Source organism: Pecten maximus, chromosome 16, assembly GCF_902652985.1.
Source record: "Pecten maximus chromosome 16, xPecMax1.1, whole genome shotgun sequence".
Lineage (NCBI taxonomy): Eukaryota > Metazoa > Mollusca > Bivalvia > Pectinida > Pectinidae > Pecten > Pecten maximus.
The window spans coordinates 29124653-29152007 of NC_047030.1; the positions used below are offsets into that span (position 1 = coordinate 29124653).

General features: G+C 41.4%; 1 protein-coding gene across 3 annotated transcripts in view; it reads left to right on the forward strand.

Moving 5' to 3' along the window:
* The first annotated feature begins 2014 nt into the window (after positions 1-2014).
* The window catches only part of LOC117314817 (polyhomeotic-like protein 1), a 30698-nt gene continuing 5357 nt past the window's right edge, over positions 2015-27355 (forward strand). Inside the window, exons 1-11 of one of the 3 annotated variants that reach the window (XM_033868922.1) lie at positions 2015-2272; positions 4012-4300; positions 4812-5046; positions 7812-7975; positions 8476-8701; positions 14838-14890; positions 15268-16080; positions 16429-16626; positions 19193-19325; positions 22104-22268; positions 25508-25557. In XM_033868922.1, the coding sequence (XP_033724813.1) occupies positions 4064-4300; positions 4812-5046; positions 7812-7975; positions 8476-8701; positions 14838-14890; positions 15268-16080; positions 16429-16626; positions 19193-19325; positions 22104-22268; positions 25508-25557 (2274 nt within the window). In that variant the 5' untranslated portion in view covers positions 2015-2272; positions 4012-4063. Of the gene's footprint in view, positions 2273-4011; positions 4301-4811; positions 5047-7811; positions 7976-8475; positions 8702-14837; positions 14891-15267; positions 16081-16428; positions 16627-19192; positions 19326-22103; positions 22269-25507; positions 25609-27355 lie in introns of all 3 variants that reach the window. The other 2 variants (XM_033868921.1, XR_004529610.1) reach the window with 2 other exon arrangements.

Here is a 27355-nt window from a genome sequence, read left to right on the forward strand (position 1 = left end):
TCTGCCTTATATATCACACGTCTCTGCCTTATCTAACTGAAGGACCACTCGTGTCTCCCATATATATCACATGTCTCTGCCTTATATATCACATGTCTCTGCCTTATATATCACACATCTCTGCCTTATATATCACACGTCTCTGCCTTATCTAACTGAAGGACCACTCGTCTCTCCCTAATATATCACATGTCTCTGCCTTATATATCACACGTCTCTGCCTTATCTAACTGAAGGACCACTCGTCTCTCCCTAATATATCACATATCTCTGCCTTATATATCACACGTCTCTGCCTTAACTAACTGAAGGACCACTCGTCTCTGCCTTAACTAACTGAAGGACCACTCGTCTCTGCCTTATATATCACACGTCTCTGCCTTATCTAACTGAAGGACCACTCGTCTCTCCCTAATATATCACATATCTCTGCCTTATATATCACACGTCTCTGCCTTAACTAACTGAAGGACCACACGTCTCTGCCTTATATATCACACGTCTCTGCCTTAACTAACTGAAGGACCACACTTCTCTGCCTTAACTAACTGAAGGACCACTTGCAATTTGGGAGACCGGTTCCGTTGATGTTATCCAAAACGCCGACGTAGCATCCCATTTTCTCAATTTAGTCATAAAGTACAAGAGCATTTTATTTATCACATAGTGTTACATGTACATGACAACAGTTACTGTGATAACGATGGTTTCATTAGATGTGTATGCATGTTTTCAATCAGCCAATGTCGAGTGCGAAATATTCTTAGTATGCTTTTTACTTTAGTATTTTCATTTCAGGCACATATCACGTACAATGCACTTTACTGATTGATTTTTTTACGTGCTAGTGTATTCTCTGTAGATCTATAGGTCCAAGTATTGTAATATACATTTATTTCTCATAATATCAATTTGATATGCTTCAGAAGTTTTACATGTATTGTGTCATGAAAAAAGTATTAAACAAAATATTTAAATCTTTAGAATTACAATTCTATGCATTTAGTCAGAGACATATATACAGAGAGATTGCATTGTCACTCTCTATTTGGCCTTGTGTTAACATATAGTGGCCCCTGACCTTCCCACAATCCTTTGCGGTCGCTCGGTTCAGTCTTCACTTGACTTGATTAGAGAAATCGTGAAAACCACACACATAATTATCGATAATTTCTATTTGAAATCATCACCAAGATCCAATTATGTGCTTTATTTTTATTAATATCAAAGTGCAGAAGTGTCATCAATATGAAATATATCACAATTTGCTGTCCAAGTGTTTGTATTTTGAGTATGAAAGTCAAACACACCGCAGGAAAGATCGGCGGGAATCCGTAATTTTCGAAAAGTCCCTATGGGGTTTTCGAGAATACGGATAAATGACAACAATGTGCATGATAAAAAAGACCATATTTCATAAGTATGATAGTTTTTGGTTAATGTGGTAACTTTTGTAGTGGCCTAAATAAAACGAGGTGCTTTTTATGTGCGTTTAAAATTGACGATGTTTTGGTCTGACGTAATGGCTGCTTAATTACAAAACTTGGACATGTCGAATAGGACCCAATGGATTTTCGAAAATACGGATAAATGACAACAATGTGCACGGACTATAAGACTATATCCCATAAGTATGATAGTTTTTTTGTTAATGTGGTAACTTTTGTAGCGGCCTAAATAAAACGATGTGCTTTTTGTGTGTATTTAAAATTGACGATGTTTTGGTCTGACGTAATGGCGGATTAACCAGAACATGTCGAACAAGTTCCAGTACATCGATACACACATGCGCAAAGCCCGATTTACCTGTGCTCGCGTGTGTTTGATAGGGGACAAGGCGCTCTCGATAAGGGATATGCTTGAGTGGTCACAAATAAAGGGAGCCACCACTTGTACGGGGAAATAGCGATGTTACTTATCTCTGTATATATGTCTCTGATTTAGTGTTATTAATTGAACATCACTTATTTTATTCATCCGGATATATTTTTTTTATTAAAGTAGCTTGGACAGAGACTGATAAAACTATCATTAGCATCTAATATAGGTATCTGGCTAGGATTTTTTATTAGCTCCTACTTTAGTTCAGACCAAAAGGATCTGACCATTTCCCGCGCTAGACACTGTTGGTACGGATGTACCGAAAATGTCCGATGATATCCGGAGAATACCGAGGACAACAACAACATGGACGGGCGACGAGACATGGCACTGATGTACGAGTAATGAGAAAATTGTTCCTGTTCTGGAGACGAGTGGGAGTCAAATATAGGTAAATATACCACGCAGGTTTCATATTGGTAAGGAAATGATGTGAATGCACTTCTGCAATACATTGAAAAATTGAAGGAAATCTCTACGCAATGATGTTGGTACACAAAGAAAAGAATATTTTGTGACAGTGGCTGATCTTCATGACAGGGGGCCCGACGTTGTCCAACATGTCGCTTGGCAAACAACTGTTCGGCCTACCTTCTTCTAAGCATATGCAGTTAACTTTGTGTTTCAAGACTTTATCCTAGTCCTATCTAACATCTGAATTCCATACCGGTCGGTTTACATTTGACCGCAGTCTATTTCTGTGACTAAATTTTAAAGTAGGTCATTAAACCATCGTTCGTTAATTTGACCAGTAGGGCCGAACATTAAACAAACTTCAATTTACAGTAGGACATAAGAAACGGATACATTTGTTACCAGTGGTCGTGTAGGCGATACATTTGAAATTGGTTCATAAGTCGTCAATATCACTTTCTCATTGCATGTACACCCACGACCTCTCCTATTTTGACGGATTCAAGCTAACGTTACTGGCCGTACAGTAGGCCTAGGCCAGACCATTATGTCCAAAATGTCCGCGGTCTGGATCAAATCTCCAGAACCATAGCGTTACTGCAGCAATAGAGAAAAAAAAAGTTATTTTCCAATTTTCTGTAGGACCTAGCAAAGTAACGACTGAATGACTAATATGAAAGTCACCAAGGAACCAGATATATAAAAAGTTTCTTAAAAAATCATACATTGATGTTTTTGTGTATGTTGTATTTATGAAATAAAACTGATGAATTGGTATTTGAGGTCCTGGATTTGAATCACAATTTGACAGTGTTAACGAGTTAACAATACTTTTTCTTTCCTGTATTGTTTTCTGCATATTTCAGTTGTTTTAGCAATAATTAACTCTCATATGATAAACAAACACCTCGCTGAAAATATATATGCATTGCTGCCTTACATATACAGTAACTCACCGTTGTTAACTTCATAATTAGTCTAAGACTACTACTGTCTGATCATGATCGATGTGTCTACTGATTACACTTGTATGGACTCACGGTTGGTTCCCGTTCTGTAGCAAACTGGATTAAATTTCACAGGATGTTCACTTCATGCCTTGTTCAATCTTGACATGAAGGTATTCAAGGTTGGCACATTGACTACAGATGTTGGTAGGGAATTCCTTTTGTTCACTACTCTGTTAGAGAAGGAATTTCCCCGTAGATTGGTTTTGATTGCGATCGCCTCTTGTACAATTTCTTACTGTGCCCCCTATATATAGCTAGTGTTTATCTTTCCTAGTCTTTCTCCCATCTGAGTATTGCACGAATGTACCCACAGTAGAGCTATCATTGTCCTGCTTTTGAGAAATTTTGTGTTGTAACTATGCAGCATTTTTTTGAAAATATAATTTTCTGGTATGAAATACAATCTTGCTGTGCTTTGATGGAAATTACCTGTATTTCATAGTACATGTGTATATAGATGAAATAACCTAAAACTTTTGTAGATAACTGACAACATTGCATGATTGATGCTGGAAACATCAATCAGAAAGGGAGGTGCATGTAATGCATGGTTTAAATAGATGAGTCTTTGTAGGACCACTAGTCATAACATTAATAACACCTGACAATATTAGTGGGATTTTGTTTGTTATCTAGGCTGCAAAATGTTAAGTGTGGATAGATTCAACACCAATCTTATTTCTGATACTTTTCATTTTCTTTTCAGCAATTCAAACTGTCAATTTTACTCGAGAATTTGAATTCAACAATAATAAAAAATGTCAGAACAACAGCAACAACAACAACAGCAGCAGCAACAACAGCCGCCTCAACAGCAGCAACATGCACCTTCTACAGCACCTCAGCATCAACAACCCCAACAACAATCCAGTCAAGGACAACAACAGACACATCCTCAACAACAACAACAACAGCAGCAACAGCAACAGCATGTTCCTCAGCAAAACCAGCAGCACCAGCAGCCCCAGTCCTCTCAGCCTCAGGTACGGCTGGCCGTAAGTGTTATAACATAATTATCTCCCTTTGTTTCTCTTCAGCTTTATGCGTGTGAAGGGAGCACTATACATACTCTGTCCCAGGGGTTGCCAGGATGCAGGTTTTCTGCATCTTTGACACAAGCTAATTAAAATATAACTCCACTGGGACCTTTAAAAACAATTTATTTCATCACATGGGACGCAAGAAAATACAAAATACTTTAACAGATTTCCTTTATTGACCGTACATGTACATATATTCCATATCAAATTAATATATGCTTCTTTAACAATATAGATTTGGTTATAATTATATGCTGGTGCTGGGGGAGGTAAAATATCCAAATCACGAGAAAAAAGACTGTTTCTGGTCTGGTAAGGGCCTATCTGATGTGTTTTATTTTCTGGTCTGGTAAGGGCCTACCTGATGTGTTTTATTTTCTGGTCTGGTAAGGGCCTATCTGATGTGTTTTATTTTCTGGTCTGGTAAGGGCCTACCTGATGTGTTTTATTTTCTGTTTTGTGATAGGTGCAACAGTCTGGCCAGCCACAGACATCCATGCATTCTGTATCGAATATGGGAACCTCAAATTCTGTAGCGATGACTTCCATGGCAACCAATACTATGGCCACCATGGTGGCAGCAGGTATAAGAAACCCTATTCCACAGGTTCAGGTCATTCCTCAGATGCACAGTCCGCCGTATATATCACAGTTCCCGTACAACCAACAACAGATCATGCTTCAGAATGCGGCAATGCAGGGTAATTGTATAAGCTTAATAAAAGTATGTTCCAGTAGACTTGGCTCTAAATGAGTTTGTAGTAGGGCAGTGCAAGAATTGTGTGTAAGCTGTCGGTGCCAAAATGGTAGCTCCAACTTTATGCTCCCCAATTGTTGAATCGCTTTGAGGCAGTTATATGTTGGTGTGATATAGTTTTATATTAATCTACGAAACTTTGTTCAGAGATCTTATCTGGTAGCCCCTGTTCACAGATCGTATCTGGTAGTCCCTGTTCAGAGATCATATCTGGTAGTCCCTGTTCAGAGATCATATCTGGTAGCCCCTGTTCACAGATCTTATCTGGTAGTCCCTGTTCACAGATCTTATCTGGTAGTCCCTGTTCACAGATCTTATCTGGTAGCCCCTGTTCAGAGATCATATCTGGTAGTCCCTGTTCAGAGATCTTATCTGGTAGTCCCTGTTCACAGATCTTATCTGGTAGCCCCTGTTCAGAGATCATATCTGGTAGTCCCTGTTCACAGATCTTATCTGGTAGCCCCTGTTCAGAGATCATATCTGGTAGCCCCTGTTCACAGATCTTATCTGGTAGCCCCTGTTCAGAGATCATATCTGGTAGTCCCTGTTCACAGATCTTATCTGGTAGTCCCTGTTCACAGATCTTATCTGGTAGCCCCTGTTCAGAGATCTTATCTGGTAGCCCCTGTTCAGATATCTTATCTGGTAGTCCCTGTTCACAGATCTTATCTGGTAGCCCCTGTTCAGAGATCTTATCTGGTAGTCCCTGTTCACAGATCTTATCTGGTAGTCCCTGTTCACAGATCTTATCTGGTAGTCCCTGTTCAGAGATCTTATCTGGTAGTCCCTGTTCACAGATCTTATCTGGTAGTCCCTGTTCACAGATCTTATCTGGTAGCCCCTGTTCAGAGATCTTATCTGGTAGTCCCTGTTCACAGATCTTATCTGGTAGCCCCTGTTCACAGATCTTATCTGGTAGCCCCTGTTCACAGATCTTATCTGGTAGTCCCTGTTCACAGATCTTATCTGGTAGTCCCTGTTCACAGATCTTATCTGGTAGCCCCTGTTCAGAGATCATATCTGGTAGTCCCTGTTCAGAGATCATATCTGGTAGTCCCTGTTCACAGATCTTATCTGGTAGTCCCTGTTTACAGATCTTATCTGGTAGTCCCTGTTCAGAGATCTTATCTGGTAGTCCCTGTTCAGAGATCATATCTGGTAGTCCCTGTTCACAGATCTTATCTGGTAGCCCCTGTTCAGAGATCTTATCTGGTAGTCCCTGTTCACAGATCTTATCTGGTAGCCCCTGTTCAGAGATCTTATCTGGTAGTCCCTGTTCACAGATCTTATCTGGTAGCCCCTGTTCATAGATCTTATCTGGTAGTCCCTGTTCAGAGATCTTATCTGGTAGCCCCTGTTCAGAGATCTTATCTGGTAGCCCCTGTTCACAGATCTTATCTGGTAGCCCCTGTTCAGAGATCATATCTGGTAGTCCCTGTTCAGAGATCATATCTGGTAGTCCCTGTTCAGAGATCTTATCTGGTAGCCCCTGTTCAGAGATCTTATCTGGTAGTCCCTGTTCACAGATCTTATCTGGTAGTCCCTGTTCAGAGATCATATCTGGTAGCCCCTGTTCACAGATCTTATCTGGTAGTCCCTGTTCACAGATCATATCTGGTAGTCCCTGTTCACAGATCTTATCTGGTATCCCCTGTTCACAGATCTTATCTGATAGTCCCTGTTCACAGATCTTATCTGGTAGCCCCTGTTCACAGATCTTATCTGGTAGTCCCTGTTCACAGATCATATCTGGTAGTCCCTGTTCAGAGATCATATCTGGTAGTCCCTGTTCAGAGATCTTATCTGGTAGCCCCTGTTCACAGATCTTATCTGGTAGCCCCTGTTCACAGATCTTATCTGGTAGCCCCTGTTCACAGATCTTATCTGGTAGCCCCTGTTCACAGATCTTATCTGGTAGCCCCTGTTCAGAGATCTTATCTGGTAGCCCCTGTTCAGAGATCTTATCTGGTAGCCCCTGTTCAGAGATCTTATCTGGTAGTCCCTGTTCAGAGATCTTATCTGGTAGCCCCTGTTCAGAGATCTTATCTGGTAGCCCCTGTTCAGAGATCTTATCTGGTAGCCCCTTAAGTGGTCTCTTACTGAAGAACATTCTTGAAATAGCTACAGTTAACATGAAAGTGACTGCCACAGGGAATTTTAAAAGTGGTCTATAATATCAGAGTGAATTTCTAGGAGTGGTCTTTTTTATACACCCGGTAAAACTGTCAGGAGTACACTGCAGTGTTCCAGCTATAATCATGATATAAAATACTGTTTTTCTCAGTAACAATTGATTCCACTGTTTTTGGCAAAAGTTATTTCCCTTTGTTTATTTCAGTATTTAATTTTTTGATTGGGGATCTCCTCCTTCAATTTTGCAACCAATTTCCTTTAAACTTAGTAGGCTTTATAATCATGATATCAATTTGTGTTCTGTAGTGAAAGATGAGGATTGTAGCTGTCGACCCAACCACAAAATATGATAGAAATCTTATTTCATTGCATGATAATATATATTAACACTATGTGGCAATCAAGGGGTGTATGTTGTTCAGCAATGTGGTACTATTGTTTTATTGGTTTATTGGAAAGTAAAAATAAACAATATTTCACGGGTAAAAAAACTATAAAGGTAATGAAATCAAAAAAGTTTACACAGATTAAAAATTATATGTAATGAAAATTAAGAGTTAAACTTAACTGTTTCAGCTGCCATGCAGGCTAGTGCTATGAACATGAACTTGAACCCACAGCAACTTAACATGAACATGAACATGGCTGCCATGGCAATGCAGCGACAGCCACAGTCTGTCAATAACAACCTAAGCAGTCCTGGCAATCTCCTGTCACCAAGCCCAACAACCCCAACCCAGGTAAGTATCAGATATTTCTGCAGAAAGTTGTTTTAGCTGTTGGTCTGAAAATAACCCCAGTTGGTTGGTCATCAGCTTACCACATGTTTCTGAAATGTCAATACATGTATTTTTATCAAAGTGTATCGAATGCTTTATCAAATGGCATCAATCAAATTAAGAGTTCAAGCACAGGTAATCTAAACAAAAACAGAGATATACCAACAGATACCAACAAACTTATATATTTAGATACAATATGAAATGGCATCAAGTGAACGTTGATTGTTTGAAAATATGGCAAAATTCAAGATTACTGGTGCTGCATCTTCACATATTAGTAGTCATACCAAAGAAATATGTGATCTTATCAAACTAAGCCACTTGTTTTCTTCATAAGCTGATCTTGAGCAAGTCTTTCAGTCATGATAAGATATTTACTTTTCAGATGCTTGAATCACTAATTTTGTGTTTATAATGTTGACATTATTAAATTAAAGTGTTTTATGTTTCAATTACAGCAAAACCCCGGAATGAATTTCAGCTCTGCAGTCACATCACAAGTGTCCAACAGCAATGTACAGTCATCAAATGGAAAAGGGAGTTCTAATGGAAACAAAGGGCAGACAACTGGGATGGGACAGATACAACAGGCACAGGCCACAGCTTTGGTTGGAGGGAAACCTATCATGCCTACACAGGGCATGCAGACTGGTGGACCTCAACCCTTGGTGCTGTCACAACTCAGTAAGTACCATCTTGTGTCACAAGTCTACACAGGATACAGACTGGTGGTCCTCAACCCTTGGTGCTGTCACAACTCAGTAAGTACCATCTTGTGTGTCAGTCTACACAGGACGTACAGACTGGTGGTCCTCACCCCTTGGTGCTGTCACAAATCAGTAAGTACCGTCTTGTGTCACAAGTCTACACAGGATACAGACTGGTGGTCCTCAACCCTTGGTGCTGTCACAAATCAGTAAGTACCGTCTTGTGTCACAAGTCTACACAGGATACAGACATACAGACTGGTGGTCCTCAACCCTTGGTGTTGTCACAACTCAGTAAGTACCGTCTTGTGTCACAAGTCTACACAGGATACAGACATACAGACTGGTGGTCCTCAACCCTTGGTGTTGTCACAACTCAGTAAGTACCGTCTTGTGTGTCAAGTCTACACCGGACGTACAGACTGGTGGTCCTCAACCCTTGGTGTTGTCACAACTCAGTAAGTACCGTCTTGTGTCACAAGTCTACACAGGACGTACAGACTAGTGGTACTCAACCCTTGGTATTGTCACAACTCAGTAAGTACCGTCTTGTGTGTCAAGTCTACACAGGATACAGACGTACAGACTAGTGGTCCTCAACCCTTGGTGCTGTCACAACTCAGTAAGTACCGTCTTGTGTCACAAGTCTACACAGGATACAGACATACAGACTGGTGGTCCTCACCCCTTGGTGTTGTCACAACTCAGTAAGTACCATCTTGTGTCACAAGTCTACACAGGACGTACAGACTGGTGGTCCTCACCCCTTGGTATTGTCACAACTCAGTAAGTACCGTCTTGTGTCACAAGTCTACACAGGACGTACAGACCGGTGGTCCTCAACCCTTGGTGCTGTCACAACTCAGTCAGTACCATCTTGTGTCACAAGTCTACACAGGACGTACAGACGTACAGACTGGTGGTCCTCAACCCTTTGTATTGTCACAACTCAGTAAGTACCATCTTGTGTGTCAGTCTACACCGGACGTACAGACTAGTGGTACTCAACCCTTGGTGTTGTCACAACTCAGTAAGTACCATCTTGTGTCACAAGTCTACACAGGGCATGCAGACTGGTGGTCCTCAACCCTTGGTGTTGTCACAACTCAGTAAGTACCATCTTGTGTGTCAAGTCTACACAGGATACAGACGTACAGACTAGTGGTACTCAACCCTTGGTGTTGTCACAACTCAGTAAGTACCATCTTGTGTGTCAAGTCTACACCGGACGTACCGACCGGTGGTCCTCAACCCTTGGTGTTGTCACAACTCAGTAAGTACCATCTTGTGTCACAAGTCTACACAGGATACAGACGTACAGACTGGTGGTCCTCAACCCTTTGTATTGTCACAACTCAGTAAGTACCATCTTGTGTCACAAGTCTACACAGGATACAGACGTACAGACTGGTGGTCCTCAACCCTTGGTATTGTCACAACTCAGTAAGTACCATCTTGTGTCACAAGTCTACACAGGATACAGACGTACAGACTGGTGGTCCTCAACCCTTTGTATTGTCACAACTCAGTAAGTACCATCTTGTGTGTCAGTCTACACCGGACGTACAGACTAGTGGTACTCAACCCTTGGTGTTGTCACAACTCAGTAAGTACCATCTTGTGTCACAAGTCTACACAGGGCATGCAGACTGGTGGTCCTCAACCCTTGGTGTTGTCACAACTCAGTAAGTACCATCTTGTGTGTCAAGTCTACACAGGATACAGACGTACAGACTGGTGGTCCTCAACCCTTGGTGTTGTCACAACTCAGTAAGTACCATCTTGTGTGTCAAGTCTACACCGGACGTACCGACCGGTGGTCCTCAACCCTTGGTGTTGTCACAACTCAGTAAGTACCATCTTGTGTCACAAGTCTACACAGGATACAGACGTACAGACTGGTGGTCCTCAACCCTTTGTATTGTCACAACTCAGTAAGTACCATCTTGTGTCACAAGTCTACACAGGATACAGACGTACAGACTGGTGGTCCTCAACCCTTGGTATTGTCACAACTCAGTAAGTACCGTCTTGTGTCACAAGTCTACACAGGACGTACAGACTGGTGGTCCTCAACCCTTGGTATTGTCACAACTCAGTAAGTACCGTCTTGTGTGTCAGTCTACACAGGATACAGACTGGTGGTCCTCAACCCTTTGTATTGTCACAACTCAGTAAGTACCGTCTTGTGTGTCAGTCTACACAGGATACAGACGTACAGACTGGTGGTCCTTAACCCTTGGTGTTGTCACAACTCAGTAAGTACCATCTTGTGTCACAAGTCTACACAGGATACAGACTGGTGGTCCTCAACTCTTGGTGTTGTCACAACTCAGTAAGTACCGTCTTGTGTCACAAGTCTACACAGGATACAGACATACAGACTGGTGGTCCTCAACCCTTGGTGCTGTCACAACTCAGTAAGTACCATCTTGTGTGTCAGTCTACACCGGACGTACAGACTAGTGGTACTCAACCCTTGGTGTTGTCACAACTCAGTAAGTACCGTCTTGTGTCACAAGTCTACACCAGACGTACCGACCGGTGGTCCTCAACCCTTGGTGTTGTCACAACTCAGTAAGTACCATCTTTTGTGTCAAGTCTACACAGGACGTACAGACTGGTGGTCCTCAACCCTTGGTGTTGTCACAACTCAGTAAGTACCGTCTTGTGTGTCAAGTCTACACCGGACGTACAGACTAGTGGTCCTCAACCCTTGGTGTTGTCACAACTCAGTAAGTACCGTCTTGTGTGTCAAGCCTACACAGGATACAGACATACAGACTGGTGGTCCTCAACCCTTGGTGTTGTCACAACTCAGTAAGTACCATCTTGTGTCACAAGTCTACACAGGATACAGACGTACAGACTGGTGGTCCTCAACCCTTTGTATTGTCACAACTCAGTAAGTACCGTCTTGTGTGTCAGTCTACACAGGATACAGACTGGTGGTCCTCAACCCTTTGTATTGTCACAACTCAGTAAGTACCATCTTGTGTGTCAAGTCTACACCAGACGTACAGACTGGTGGTCCTCAACCCTTGGTGTTGTCACAACTCAGTAAGTACCGTCTTGTGTCATAAGTCTACACAGGACGTACAGACTGGTGGTCCTCACCCCTTGGTGTTGTCACAACTCAGTAAGTACCGTCTTGTGTGTCAAGTCTACACCGGACGTACAGACTAGTGGTCCTCAACCCTTGGTGTTGTCACAACTCAGTAAGTACCATCTTGTGTGTCAGTCTACACCGGACGTACAGACTAGTGGTACTCAACCCTTGGTATTGTCACAACTCAGTAAGTACCGTCTTGTGTGTCAAGTCTACACCGGACGTACAGACTAGTGGTCCTCAACCCTTGGTGTTGTCACAACTCAGTAAGTACCGTCTTGTGTGTCAAGTCTACACCGGACGTACAGACTGGTGGTCCTCAACCCTTGGTATTGTCACAACTCAGTAAGTACCGTCTTGTGTGTCAAGTCTACACCGGACGTACAGACTAGTGGTCCTCAACCCTTGGTGTTGTCACAACTCAGTAAGTACCGTCTTGTGTGTCAAGTCTACACAGGATACAGACTGGTGGTCCTCAACCCTTGGTGTTGTCACAACTCAGTAAGTACCGTCTTGTGTCACAAGTCTACACAGGATACAGACATACAGACTGGTGGTCCTCAACTCTTTATGTTGTCACAACTCAGTAAGTACCGTCTTGTGTGTCAGTCTACACCGGACGTACAGACTAGTGGTACTCAACCCTTGGTATTGTCACAACTCAGTAAGTACCGTCTTGTGTGTCAGTCTACACAGGACGTACAGACTGGTGGTCCTCAACTCTTTATGTTGTCACAACTCAGTAAGTACCGTCTTGTGTGTCAGTCTACACAGGACGTACAGACTAGTGGTACTCAACCCTTGGTATTGTCACAACTCAGTAAGTACCGTCTTGTGTGTCAGTCTACACAGGATACAGACGTACAGACTAGTGGTACTCAACCCTTGGTATTGTCACAACTCAGTAAGTACCATCTTGTGTCACAAGTCTACACCGGACGTACAGACTAGTGGTACTCAACCCTTGGTATTGTCACAACTCAGTAAGTACCATCTTGTGTCACAAGTCTACACCGGACGTACAGACTAGTGGTACTCAACCCTTGGTATTGTCACAACTCAGTAAGTACCGTCTTGTGTGTCAGTCTACACAGGACGTACAGACTAGTGGTACTCAACCCTTGGTATTGTCACAACTCAGTAAGTACCGTCTTGTGTGTCAGTCTACACAGGACGTACAGACTAGTGGTACTCAACCCTTGGTATTGTCACAACTCGGTAAGTACCGTCTTGTGTGTCAGTCTACACAGGATACAGACGTACAGACTAGTGGTACTCAACCCTTGGTATTGTCACAACTCAGTAAGTACCATCTTGTGTGTCAGTCTACACCGGACGTACAGACAAGTAACCAGTTAATTGACAAGCCTAGGCTGGTATGTAGCTAGTGAAAATTATAACAAACCCTGGCTCACTTAACTAGGACCACTGGTTCACTAAACTAGGTCCACTGGCTCACTAAACTAGGACCACTGGCTCACTAAACTAGGACAACTGGTTCACTAAACTAGGACCACTGGCTCACTAAACTAGGACCACTGGCTCACTAAACAAAGACCACTGGCTCACTAAACTAGGACCACTGGCTCACTAAACAAAGACCACTGGCTCACTAAACTAGGTCCACTGGCTCACTAAACTAGGACCACTGGTTCACTAAACTAGGACCACTGGCTCACTAAACTAGGACCACTGGCTCACTAAACAAGGACCACTGGCTCACTAAACAAAGACCACTGGCTCACTTAACTAGGACAACTGGCTCACTAAACTAGGACCACTGGCGCACTAAACTAGGTCCACTGGCTCACTAAACAAAGACCACTGGCTCACTAAACTAGAACCACTGGCTCACTAAACTAGGACCACTGGCTCACTAAACTAGGACCACTGGCTCACTAAACAAAGACCACTGGCTCACTAAACTAGAACCACTGGCTCACTAAACTAGGTCCACTGGCTCACTAAACAAAGACCACTGGCTCACTAAACAAAGACCACTGGCTCACTAAACTAGGTCCACTGGCTCACTAAACAAAGACCACTGGCTCACTAAACTAGGACAACTGGTTCACTAAACTAGGACCACTGGCTCACTAAACTAGGTCCACTGGCTCACTAAACAAAGACCACTGGCTCACTAAACTAGGACCACTGGCTCACTAAACTAGGACCACTGGCTCACTAAACTAGGTCCACTGGCTCACTAAACTAGGACCACTGGCTCACTAAACTAGGACAACTGGTTCACTAAACTAGGTCCACTGGCTCACTAAACTAGGACCACTGGCTCACTAAACTAGGACAACTGGTTCACTTAACTAGGACAACTGGTTCACTAAACTAGGACCACTGGCTCACTAAACTAGGACCACTGGCTCACTTAACTAGGACCACTGGCTCACTAAACTAGGACCACTGGCTCACTAAACTAGGACTACTGGCTCACTAAACTAGGACTACTGGCTCACTAAACTAGGACAACTGGCTCACTAAACTAGGACAACTGGTTCACTTAACTAGGACCACTGGCTCACTTAACTAGGACAACTGGTTCACTTAACTAGGACCACTGGTTCACTAAACTAGGACCACTGGCTCACTTAACTAGGACCACTGGCTCACTAAACTAGGACCACTAGCTCACTCTAACATTATCTCTATGCAATTTGATAGGAAGAAGCCAGTGTTTACTGGGGTTACATTCCAGACAATGACCGAGATTAAAATATCAGGTTTAAAAGTCTTGTATCTTCCATTTCTTTGTAACTGTAATTACTGCTTGAATTATTATGCAGATATCCTTTTGATATGACTAAGTTGTTTTCAAAGTCCATTCCAGAATATTGCAGCAATGGATAAAGTGTCGCCATATTGAAAAGATGGCAGTATCCCCTCCTAGTATACAAAGTGTATCAGAATCAGTCGTCGTGTATTAATGAATGTTGTATAATACTGTGCTTAGATCTTACTTAACTGATTTTTAACATTTACAAATTTGTAGGTGTACTCCCGAACCCACCAGTGGCTAACACGCAGGGATTCGTTGCTGGACATGTAAGTTAATGTGCGATGTTAGTAGTATATGATAGGGCTGTACCAATATGCCTATGCTATGATAACTCTGCCTAGTATATGATAGGGCTGTACCAATATGCCTATGCTATGATAACTCTGCCGAGTTGACCTTTTTTCAGAATTTATCAATATATAATTAATTGAAATATCTATACAACGTGCAGATCTACGGAGTCATATTTAAATGAGGTTGTGGAAAAGATAACAAATTTTTTTCCATTTGAGGATAAAATTATTCTTGTTATATAAAAGCTACAACACAGATCAGGAATTTTTAATGTATTCATGTTTTGTGTGTTTATTTTTAGGAGAGTTTGGACTATTATTTACATAAAAAATGTGGTTTAATTTTTCAGACCAAAGGACAGTCAATGTCTCTGAGCCAGGCTGGTCAGTCGCAGCTCATCAACACGCAGGCACCGATACGCTTCTCTCAACCCCAGATTGTATCCAGTACTGGTCAGATAATCTCATCTCATGTCCAGCCCATGCTGGCCAATCAGGCAGTCCTTCAGGCCATGGCTAGTCTACAGCAACAGGGCATTCCATTGGCTCATCAGCAGCTCCTCTCTGCTCCAGGCCAATCACCGACTATCTTATCAGCAGGACAGTCTTTGTTCCTAAGGCCTGCCAGCCAGATCCCAGCACAACAGGGTATGATGACTGCCACTGGTGTCCAGACAATCGGACCAACGATGAAGGGTGGTCGTATGGAGATGCCACAGAACTTACAGGTCAAGTCCAATCCCGGGTCAGTGGCCTTGTCAAAGCAGGCAGCTGGGGCTCAGTCAGCAGGCAAAGCTATCCTGCCGTCATTGGGGAAAAGTAATACTGCCAAAATTCCTCCAACTCAGATGGTTGGACAGCGGACAAAGCTATCTATACCAAGTCTGCCTCGTACACCAAAGGGCCGGCCACGAAACCAAAACAAGAGTACAGCAGTAACGACGGCCACAGCTGCCACAAATACAGTGGCATCAGCTTTAAAGGCCACAGCTGCAGCAACAAGTCAATCAAAACCTGCCACACCCACAACTCAAGTTGTGAACCTGACCACACCAGCAAAGAGTCAGTCTGACTCAGAATTAGAAGCTGCAAAGAAAGTCACACCACTTGAAACATCTAGTAATGGAATCACAGAGGTCAGCCAGGCAGAGGTCGGACCAAAGGTAAAGGTTTCATTGTTTATTATTTGAAAAGAAAGTGTTTCAACTTTGCAATACATGTACAGGTAATTTAAAATATGATTTTAATTTTATTTAATTTGTGAACCAATTTAGTGTCATAACTGCAGAAGCATATCTTGATTTCGATCAAACTAAGGTAGAGTTATAGAAAATGTTCAGATTGTATTTCAGTCAAGATTTAGATAATTATTGTTGGGTCACCTGTAAGGTCAAATCTATTTATTGTCATGTTCCACCTGTAAAATTTGTCAGAAATTTCCATTGCCAAAGATGTACTAAAATTGTGAATTATATGGAGAAAACTAAACTTGAAATTTTTATGATTTTAAGGAACTGCCCCCTTCAGATCCTCATCTGGTGAACTCAACAACAGACCAATCAGAAGACCAGATGGATACCAATGAAAAAGTGGAAACAGTCGCTGTAGCACCGATTGTGGTTGAGAAACAGCGGGCTATTGTAAAACCCCACATCCTCACCCACGTGATAGAGGGCTTTATCATACAGGAGGGACCTGAACCGTTCCCTGTAAGTAACTGTGTTCTGACCTCCATGTGATAGAGGGCTTTATCATACAGGAGGGGCCTGAACCGTTCCCTGTAAGTAACTGTGTGTTCTGACCTCCACGTGATAGAGGGCTTTATCATACAGGAGGGGCCTGAACTGTTCCCTTTAAGTAACTGTGTGTTCTGACCTCCACATGATAGAGGGCTTTATCATACAGGAGGGGCCTGAACCGTTCCCTGTAAATAACTGTGTGTTCTGACCTCCACATGACAGAGGGCTTTATCATACAGGAGGGGACTGAACTGTTCCCTGTAAGTAACTGTGTTCTGACCTCCATGTGATAGAGGGCTTTATCATACAGGAGGGGCCTGAACCGTTCCCTGTAAGTAACTGTGTGTTCTGACTTCCACATGATAGAGGGCTTTATCATACAGGAGGGGCCTGAACCGTTCCCTGTAAGTAACTGTGTTCTGACCTCCACATGATAGAGGGCTTTATCATACAGGAGGGGCCTAAACCGTTCTCTGTTAGTAACTGTGTTCTGACCTCCACGTGATAGAGGGCTTTATCATACAGGAGGGACCTGAACCGTTCCCAGTAAGTAACTGTGTTCTGACCTCCACATGACGGAGGGCTTTATCATACAGGAGGGGCCTGAACCGTTCTCTGTAAGTAACTGTGTTCTGACCTCTACGTGACAGAGGGCTTTATCATACAGGAGGGGCCTGAACCGTTCCCTGTAAGTAACTGTGTTCTGACCTCCACGTGATAGAGGGCTTTATCATACAGGAGGGGCCTGAACCGTTCCCTGTAAGTAACTGTGTTCTGACCTCCACGTGATAGAGGGCTTTATCATACAGGAGGGGCCTGAACCGTTCCCTGTAAATAACTGTGTTCTGACCTCCATGTGATAGAGGGCTTTATCATACAGGAGGGGCCTGAACCGTTCCCTGTAAGTAACTGTGTTCTGACCTCCACGTGATAGAGGGCTTTATCATACAGGAGGGGCCTGAACCGTTCCCTGTAAATAACTGTTCTGACCTCCACATGACAGAGGGCTTTATCATACAGGAGGGACCTGAACCGTTCCCTGTAAGTAACTGTGTGTTCTGACCTCCACGTGATAGAAGGCTTTATCATACAGGAGGGGCCTGAACCGTTCCCTGTGAGTAACTTTGTTCTGACCTCCACATGACAGAGGGCTTTATCATACAGGAGGGGCCTGAACCGTTCCCTGTAAGTAACTGTGTTCTGACCTCCACGTGATAGAGGGCTTTATCATACAGGAGGGGCCTGAACCGTTCCCTGTAAGTAACTGTGTGTTCTGACCTCCACATGATAGAGGGCTTTATCATACAGGAGGGGTCTGAACCGTTCCCTGTAAGTAACTGTGTTCTGACCTCCACGTGATAGAGGGCTTTATCATACAGGAGGGGCCTGAACCGTTCCCTGTAAGTAACTGTGTGTTCTGACCTCCACGTGATAGAGGGCTTTATCATACAGGAGGGTCCTGAACCATTCCCTGTAAGTAACTGTGTGTTCTGACCTCCACATGACAGAGGGCTTTATCATACAGGAGGGGCCTGAACCGTTCCCTGTAAGTAACTGGGTTCTTACCTCCACATGATAGAGGGCTTTATCATACAGGAGGGGCCTGAACCGTTCTCTGTAAGTAACTGTGTTCTGACCTCCACGTGATAGAGGGCTTTATCATACAGGAGGGGCCTGAACCGTTCCCTGTAAATAACTGTGTTCTGACCTCCACATGACAGAGGGCTTTATCATACAGGAGGGGCCTGAACCGTTCTCTGTTAGTAACTGTGTTCTTACCTCCACATGACAGAGGGCTTTATCATACAGGAGGGGCCTAAACCGTTCTCTGTTAGTAACTGTGTTCTGACCTCCACATGACGGAGGGCTTTATCATACAGGAGGGGCCTGAACCGTTCTCTGTAAGTAACTGTGTTCTGACCTCTACGTGACAGAGGGCTTTATCATACAGGAGGGGCCTGAACCGTTCCCTGTAAGTAACTGTGTTCTGACCTCCACGTGACAGAGGGCTTTATCATACAGGAGGGGCCTGAACCGTTCCCAGTAAGTAACTGTGTTCTGACCTCCACATGATAGAGGGCTTTATCATACAGGAGGGGCCTGAACCGTTCCCTGTAAGTAACTGTGTTCTGACCTCCACGTGACAGAGGGCTTTATCATACAGGAGGGGCCTGAACCGTTCCCAGTAAGTAACTGTGTGTTCTGACCTCCACATGACAGAGGGCTTTATCATACAGGAGGGGCCTGAACCGTTCCCAGTAAGTAACTGTGTGTTCTGACCTCCACATGACAGAGGGCTTTATCATACAGGAGGGGCCTGAACCGTTCCCTGTAAGTAACTGTGTTCTGACCTCCACGTGATAGAGGGCTTTATCATGCAGGAGGGGCCTGAATTTGGGGGAATTGAAATGGTCGCTTAGAACAGAGATTTGCCTAATAGAGATTTACGATTTAAATTTGTGTTGTTTAGGTGGAGTGTTCTTTAATCCTGAAAGATTTAAATTTGTGTTGTTAGATTTAAATTTGTGTTGTTTAGGTGGAGCGTTCCTCACTCCTGACAGAGTTTATCCCACCCAAACCTGGACAGACCTTGTCGGAGGATAAACAGGCAGACCTAGATGGAGAATCATCCATGGAAGGTGGTCACTCGTCTTTAGTCAGTAAGCCTGGTCAGTAAATTCTATATAGCTATCAAAACAATAATCAATTATACAAGGCTTAGGAAACTACCTCCAATAGTATTCAATTATTACATTTTTACCAGTTAAATATACAGTCTTTACTGACCACTAACTTTATCGACGTCCTGGAACATCTGACCATATCCACCAGAACGACACATGGTCGGCTGTCATTGCCAACACTAACTTCACCGACACACTGTCGTATCTGACACATTGGCTAGGTCATAAAATACGGTTTCACTGTATATGAAGTTTCCTGAAAATTAATCATTCAGATAGCTGTTGTTAATGTAACCTGGCTTTCACAAAGTTATTTTAATCGAATTGGTGCTGTGTTATAATACATCAGACTGGTGTTGTGTTATAATACATCAGACCGGTGTTGTGTTATAATACATCAGACCGGTGTTGTGTTATAACACATCAGACCGGTGTTGTGTTATAATACATCAGACCGGTGCTGTGTTATAATACATCAGACCGGTGCTGTGTTATAATACATCAGACCGGTGTTGTGTTATAATACATCAGACCGGTGCTGTGTTATAATACATCAGACCGGTGCTGTGTTATAATACATCAGACCGGTGTTGTGTTATAATACATCAGACCGGTGTTGTGTTATAATACATCAGACCAGTGTTGTGTTATAATACATCAGACCGGTGCTGTGTTATAATACATCAGACCGGTGTTGTGTTATAATACATCAGACCGGTGTTGTGTTATAATACATCAGACAGACCGGTGTTGTGTTATAATACATCAGACCGGTGCTGTGTTATAATACATCAGACCGGTGTTGTGTTATAACACATCAGACCGGTGTTGTGTTATAATACATCAGACCGGTGCTGTGTTATAATACATCAGACCGGTGTTGTGTTATAACACATCAGACCGGTGTTGTGTTATAATACATCAGACCGGTGTTGTGTTATAATACATCAGACCGGTGTTGTGTTATAATACATCAGACTGGTGTTGTGTTATAATACATCAGACTGGTGTTGTGTTATAATACATCAGACCGGTGTTGTGTTATAATACATCAGACCGGTGCTGTGTTATAATATATCAGACCGGTGCTGTGTTATAATACATCAGACCGGTGTTGTGTTATAATACATCAGACTGGTGCTGTGTTATAATACATCAGACCGGTGTTGTGTTATAATACATCAGACAGACCGGTGTTGTGTTATAATACATCAGACTGGTGTTGTGTTATAATACATCAGACTGGTGTTGTGTTATAATACATCAGACCGGTGCTGTGTTATAATACATCAGACTGGTGTTGTGTTATAATACATCAGACTGGTGTTGTGTTATAATACATCAGACTGGTGCTGTGTTATAATACATCAGACCGGTGTTGTGTTATAATACATCAGACTGGTGTTGTGTTATAATACATCAGACCGGTGTTGTGTTATAATACATCAGACCGGTGTTGTGTTATAATACATCAGACCGGTGTTGTGTTATAATACATCAGACTGGTGCTGTGTTATAACACATCAGACCGGTGTTGTGTTATAATACATCAGACTGGTGTTGTGTTGTAATACATCAGACCGGTGTTGTGTTATAATACATCAGACCGGTGCTGTGTTATAATACATCAGACCGGTGTTGTGTTATAATACATCAGACTGGTGTTGTGTTATAATACATCAGACTGGTGTTGTGTTATAATACATCAGACTGGTGTTGTGTTATAATACATCAGACTGGTGTTGTGTTATAATACATCAGACCGGTGTTGTGTTATAATACATCAGACAGACCGGTGTTGTGTTATAATACATCAGACCGGTGTTGTGTTATAATACATCAGACCGATGTTGTGTTATAATATATCAGACCGGTGCTGTGTTATAACACATCAGACCGGTGTTGTGTTATAATACATCAGACCGGTGTTGTGTTATAATACATCAGACCGGTGTTGTGTTATAATACATCAGACCGGTGTTGTGTTATAATACATCAGACCGGTGTTGTGTTATAATACATCAGACCGGTGTTGTGTTATAATACATCAGACCGGTGTTGTGTTATAATACATCAGACCGGTGCTGTGTTATAATACATCAGACCGGTGTTGTGTTATAATACATCAGACCGGTGTTGTGTTATAATACATCAGACCGGTGTTGTGATATAACACATCAGACCGGTGTTGTGTTATAATACATCAGACCGGTGTTGTGTTATAATACATCAGACCGGTGTTGTGTTATAATACATCAGACTGGTGCTGTGTTATAACACATCAGACCGGTGTTGTGTTATAATACATCAGACCGGTGTTGTGTTATAATACATCAGACTGGTGTTGTGTTATAATACATCAGACTGGTGCTGTGTTATAATACATCAGACTGGTGTTGTGTTATAATACATCAGACCGGTGCTGTGTTATAATACATCAGACTGGTATTGTGTTGTTTGACATAACTTTGATCATGTTGTTTCAGTAACACGCTAAATCCTTTTAGATGTAACAATACAATATTTTTTGTTCTCTGGAAAAAATAGTTTTCGTAATTTTCATTCATTTCATGTGAGGTATATTTAGTTATAACATAAAATAAAATTTTCATTGTGAATTTTCATCGAGTTTTCTAAAATCATGGAAAATTTGATTTGAAATGAAATTTGATGAAAGTAGTATTAGGTTGTTGGTTACCATTACCGATAAGATCACACATTGCTAAAGAAAGATAACAATAAAATTGTTTAACTATTTCACAGGGGAAAACACAAGAAGACCTTTTGTCAAGTGTGAGTTCTGCGGCAAGGATGAACAATCTTCGAGATTTAAGAAATCAAATAGGTTTTGTTCAATGCCATGTGCCAAGAGGTTTAATGTTGCCTGCTCACGGCGTATATCCTTGTTCAGGGTTCGGGGCCGACCACGTAAGTAATCGTAGGGGTTTAATATTGCCTATTGACATATCCTTGTTCAGGGTTCAGGGCCCACCACATAAGAAAATCGTAGGGGTTAAATGAGAAAAATGAGTAGTGAATCCAGAAAAAAATGGAATAAAATGTACTTCTTCTGTTAGGGATGAAATCTTTTAACTTGTTATGTTAGGGATGAAATCTTTTAACCTGATATGTTGGTGATGAAATCTTTTAACTTGATATGTTTGGGATGAAATGTGTTAACTAGCTATCTTAGGGATGGAATCTGTTAACTAGTTATGTTGGAGATGGAATCCGATAACTAGTTATGTTGGGGATGAAATCTTTTAACTAGTTATGTTGGGAATGGAATCTGTTAACTAGTTATGTTAGGGATGGAATCTGTTAACTAGTTATGTTAGGGATGGAATCTGTTAACTAGCTATCTTAGGGATGGAATCTGTTAACTAGCTATCTTAGAGATGGAATCTGTTAACTAGCTATCTTAGAGATGGGATCTGTTAACTAGTTATGTTAGGGATGGAATCTGTTAACTAGCTATCTTAGAGATGGAATCTGTTAACTAGCTATCTTAGAGATGGAATCTGTTAACTAGCTATGTTAGGGATGGAATCTGTTAACTAGCTATCTTAGAGATGGAATCTGTTAACTAGCTATCTTAGAGATGGAATCTGTTAACTAGCTATCTTAGAGATGGAATCTGTTAACTAGCTATCTTAGAAATGGAATCTGTTAACTAGCTATCTTAGAGATGGAATCTGTTAACTAGCTATCTTAGAAATGGAATCTGTTAACTAGCTATCTTAGAGATGGAATCTGTTAACTAGCTATCTTAGAGATGGAATCTGTTAACTAGCTATCTTAGAGATAGAATCTGTTAACTAGCTATCTTAGAGATGGGATCTGTTAACTAGCTATCTTAGAAATGGAATCTGTTAACTAGCTATCTTAGAGATGGAATCTGTTAACTAGCTATCTTAGGGATGGAATCTGTTAACTAGCTATCTTAGAGATGGGATCTGTTAACTAGCTATGTTAGGGATGGAATCTCTTAACTAGCTATCTTAGATATGGAATCTATAAACTACAGTCAAACCTGCTCTAACGACCCCCTGTATATAACGACTGCCTGTCTATAACGACCGGTTTTAAGATTCCCCTAAAATCCCCGGAAAATTCAGACACATCGACCCTGGCTTGATTATACAAACAAAGGATCACCACAACCCTGGCCTGATTATAGAAACAAAAGACCCCTACCACCTGTTAGCCTATAATTACTGTAGGTGCCCTGGCCTGGGGCTCGGTAAGAGAGGAGTCGGGCCACCATGCGTGTCGGTATTACATTACAACTGTGCACAGGTGGCTTCATTTGACACAGTCAGTTAATTTTGTGATTACAACTAGGATACATCACTTCAACAACAAACACTGGTCATATCTGTCATCAATATTTACTCACATGAAAGCCAATAATGCCTTTCTTAATCGTAGCTGTCGGTACTAGCGTTTGTACTGCCGGCATCTTTAATTAGTCAATACTAATAAAAAGTCGTAAACTGACACAAATATCCGGATTTCAATTTGGGTCAGAAAAAAAACCATTTTGGTTTTAAGAAGTAAGACTATAACACAAAATAATTAGAAGTAACACAAATATAATTAATTAATTAATTATTGTGTATTCTTTTTCTTTATTTATGAAAGAAAGGGAGATAATTTGATGGATACATTTAGCATTATTTCAGAACAAAATATTTAAAAAAATTATCCATAAGACCATTTTGAGTTATATTTTGTGTTTGGGTCCACAAAATCATTAAATATTAAACCCTTCAGATTTATAAAGTTTATGCATTTATTTAACTTCTGACTGGTCTTCTGAATGCCCTGTTCAATGACAATTTATTTATGGCAGTTTTAAGTAAATTGGTTGGTGCAATACTTTTTACCTGTCTATAAAGGCAACCTGTCTATAGTGACCGTTTTTCTGCCTCCCCTTGGGCGGTCGCTATAGACAGGTTTGACTGTAGCTACGTAAGGGATGGAATCTGTCTACTAGTTATGTTGGGGATGGAATCTATTAACTAGCTATCTTAGGGATGGAATCTATAAACTAGCTACGTAAGGGATGGAATCTATAAACTAGCTATCTTAGGGATGGAATCTGTTAACTAGCTATCTTAGGGATGGAATCTGTTGACTAGTTATCTTAGGGATGGAATCTGTTAACTAGCTATCTTAGGGATGGAATCTGTTAACTAGCTATGTTAGGGATGGAATCTGTTAACTAGCTATGTTAGAGATGAAATCTGTTAACTAGTTATGTTAGGGATGGAATCTGTTAACTAGCTATCTTAGGGATGGAATCTATTAACTAGCTATCTTAGGGATGGAATCTGTCTACTAGTTATGTTAGGGATGGAATCTGTTAACTAGCTATCTTAGAGATGGAATCTGTTAACTAGCTATCTTAGGGATGGAATTTGTTAACTAGTTATGTTAGGGATGGAATCTATTAACTAGCTATCTTAGGGATGGAATCTGTTGACTAGTTATGTTAGGGATGGAATCTATAAACTAGCTATCTTAGAGATGGAATCTATAAACTAGCTATCTTAGGGATGGAATCTGTTAACTAGCTATCTTAGGGATGGAATCTGTTAACTAGCTATCTTATGGATGGAATCTATTAACTAGCTATCTTAGGGATGGAATCTATAAACTAGCTACGTAAGGGATGGAATCTATAAACTAGCTATCTTATGGATGGAATCTGTCTACTAGTTATGTTGGGGATGGAATCTATTAACTAGCTATCTTAGGGATGGAATCTATAAACTAGCTACGTAAGGGATGGAATCTATAAACTAGCTATCTTATGGATGGAATCTGTCTACTAGTTATGTTGGGGATGGAATCTGTTAACTAGCTATCTTAGGGATGGAATCTGTTAACTAGCTATCTTAGAGATGGAATCTGTCTACTAGTTATGTTAGGGATGGAATCTATTAACTAGCTATCTTAGGGATGGAATCTATTAACTAGCTATCTTAGGGATGGAATCTATTAACTAGCTACGTAAGGGATATAATCTGTTAACTAGCTATGTTAGACTGGATATTCACTTACTAAGAGCCTAATTTATGTGTCCCTGGACAACTGATATACATAACCACACGTAGATCAGGCTTGTGAGATAATGATGATTGACTGTTTTGTTTTTTCAGCTTCTCTGGCGACTGGTGGTAAGGTGATTAAGAAGAAGCCAATGTTTGGGGTGAGGAAGGGTTGGCGACAGGGTGGACGTGGATCTCGTTTGTCCTACAATGTCAGTATCCATCAGTTTTCTGTTTTGTAAGATCTCGTTTGCCCTACAATGTCGGTATCCATCACAGTTTTCTGTGTTGTAAGATCTCGTTTGTCCTACAATGTCAGTATCCATCAGTTTTCAGTGTTGTAAGGTCTCGTTTGTCCTACAATGTCGGTATCCATCACAGTTTTCTGTTTTGTAAGGTCTCGTTTGTCCTACAATTTCAGTATCCATCACAGTTTTCTGTTTTGTAAGGTCTAGTTTGTCCTACAATGTCAGTATCCATCACAGTTTTCTATGTTGTAAGGTCTCGTTTGTCCTACAATGTCAGTATCCATCACAGTTTTCTGTGTTGTAAGGTCTAGTTTGTCCTACAATGTCAGTATCCATCACAGTTTTCTGTGTTGTAAGGTCTCGTTTGTCCTACAATGTCAGTTTCCATCACAGTTTTCTGTGTTGTAAGGTCTCGTTTGTCCTACAATGTCGGTATCCATCACAGTTTTCTATGTTGTAAGGTCTCGTTTGTCCTACAATGTCGGTATCCATCACAGTTTTCTATGTTGTAAGGTCTCGTTTGCCCTACAATATCAGTATCCATCACAGTTTTCAGTGTTGTAAGGTCTCTTTTGTCCTACAATGTTGGTATCCATCACAGTTTTCTATGTTGTAAGGTCTAGTTTGTCCTACAATGTCAGTATCCATGACAGTTTTCTGTGTTGTAAGTTCTAGTTTGTCCTACAATGTCAGTATCCATCACAGTTTTCTGTGTTGTAAGGTCTCGTTTGTCCTACAATTTCAGTATCCATCACAGTTTTCTGTTTTGTAAGGTCTAGTTTGTCCTACAATGTCAGTATCCATCAGTTTTCTATGTTGTAAGGTCTCGTTTGTCCTACAATGTCGGTATCCATCACAGTTTTCTGTGTTGTAAGTTCTAGTTTGTCCTACAATGTCGGTATCCATGACAGTTTTCTGTGTTGTAAGATCTCGTTTGTCCTACAATGTCAGTATCCATCAGTTTTCAGTGTTGTAAGGTCTCAGTTGTCCTACAATGTCGGTATCCATCACAGTTTTCTGCGTTGTAAGGTTCAAGTATTATATATCAACTACATCTTGTTGATGTAAATTTTGAGGTTTATGTAAACAGACCCATTGTTTCACCATCACTTGGAATGTGTAATCAACATATCTGTCCTAAAAGACTAATACCTTGTTGTAGATTACAAATTATAATTCAGTCTTAATGGTTCTTACTTATTTCTGGGGCCGCGGTGGCCGAGTGGTTAAGGTGTCCCGACACTTTATCACTAGCCCTCCACCTCTGGGTTGCGAGTTTGGCAGTTGCCAGGTACTGACTGTAGGCCGGTGGTTTTTCTCCGGGTACTCCGGCTTTCCTCCACCTCCAAAACCTGTCACGTCCTTAAATGACCCTGGCTATTAATAGGACGTTAAACAAAACAAACCAAACCATCTTATTTTAGGCTTAATGCACCTTTAAAAGTTTTTTAATGAAATTTAAATGAATATATATTGAAGTTGTAAATACAGTACATATTAACATTATATCCATTGTAGAGTTTTTGGATCCTAATGTAAACACAGCATTTCACCCAAGTAGCCATACATTATAGAGTAAATGGATCCTAATGTAAACACAGCATTTCACCCAAGTAGCCATACATTGTAGAGTAAATGGATCCTTATGTAAACACAGCATTTCACCCAAGTAGCCATACATTGTAGAGTAAATGGATCCTTATGTAACCAC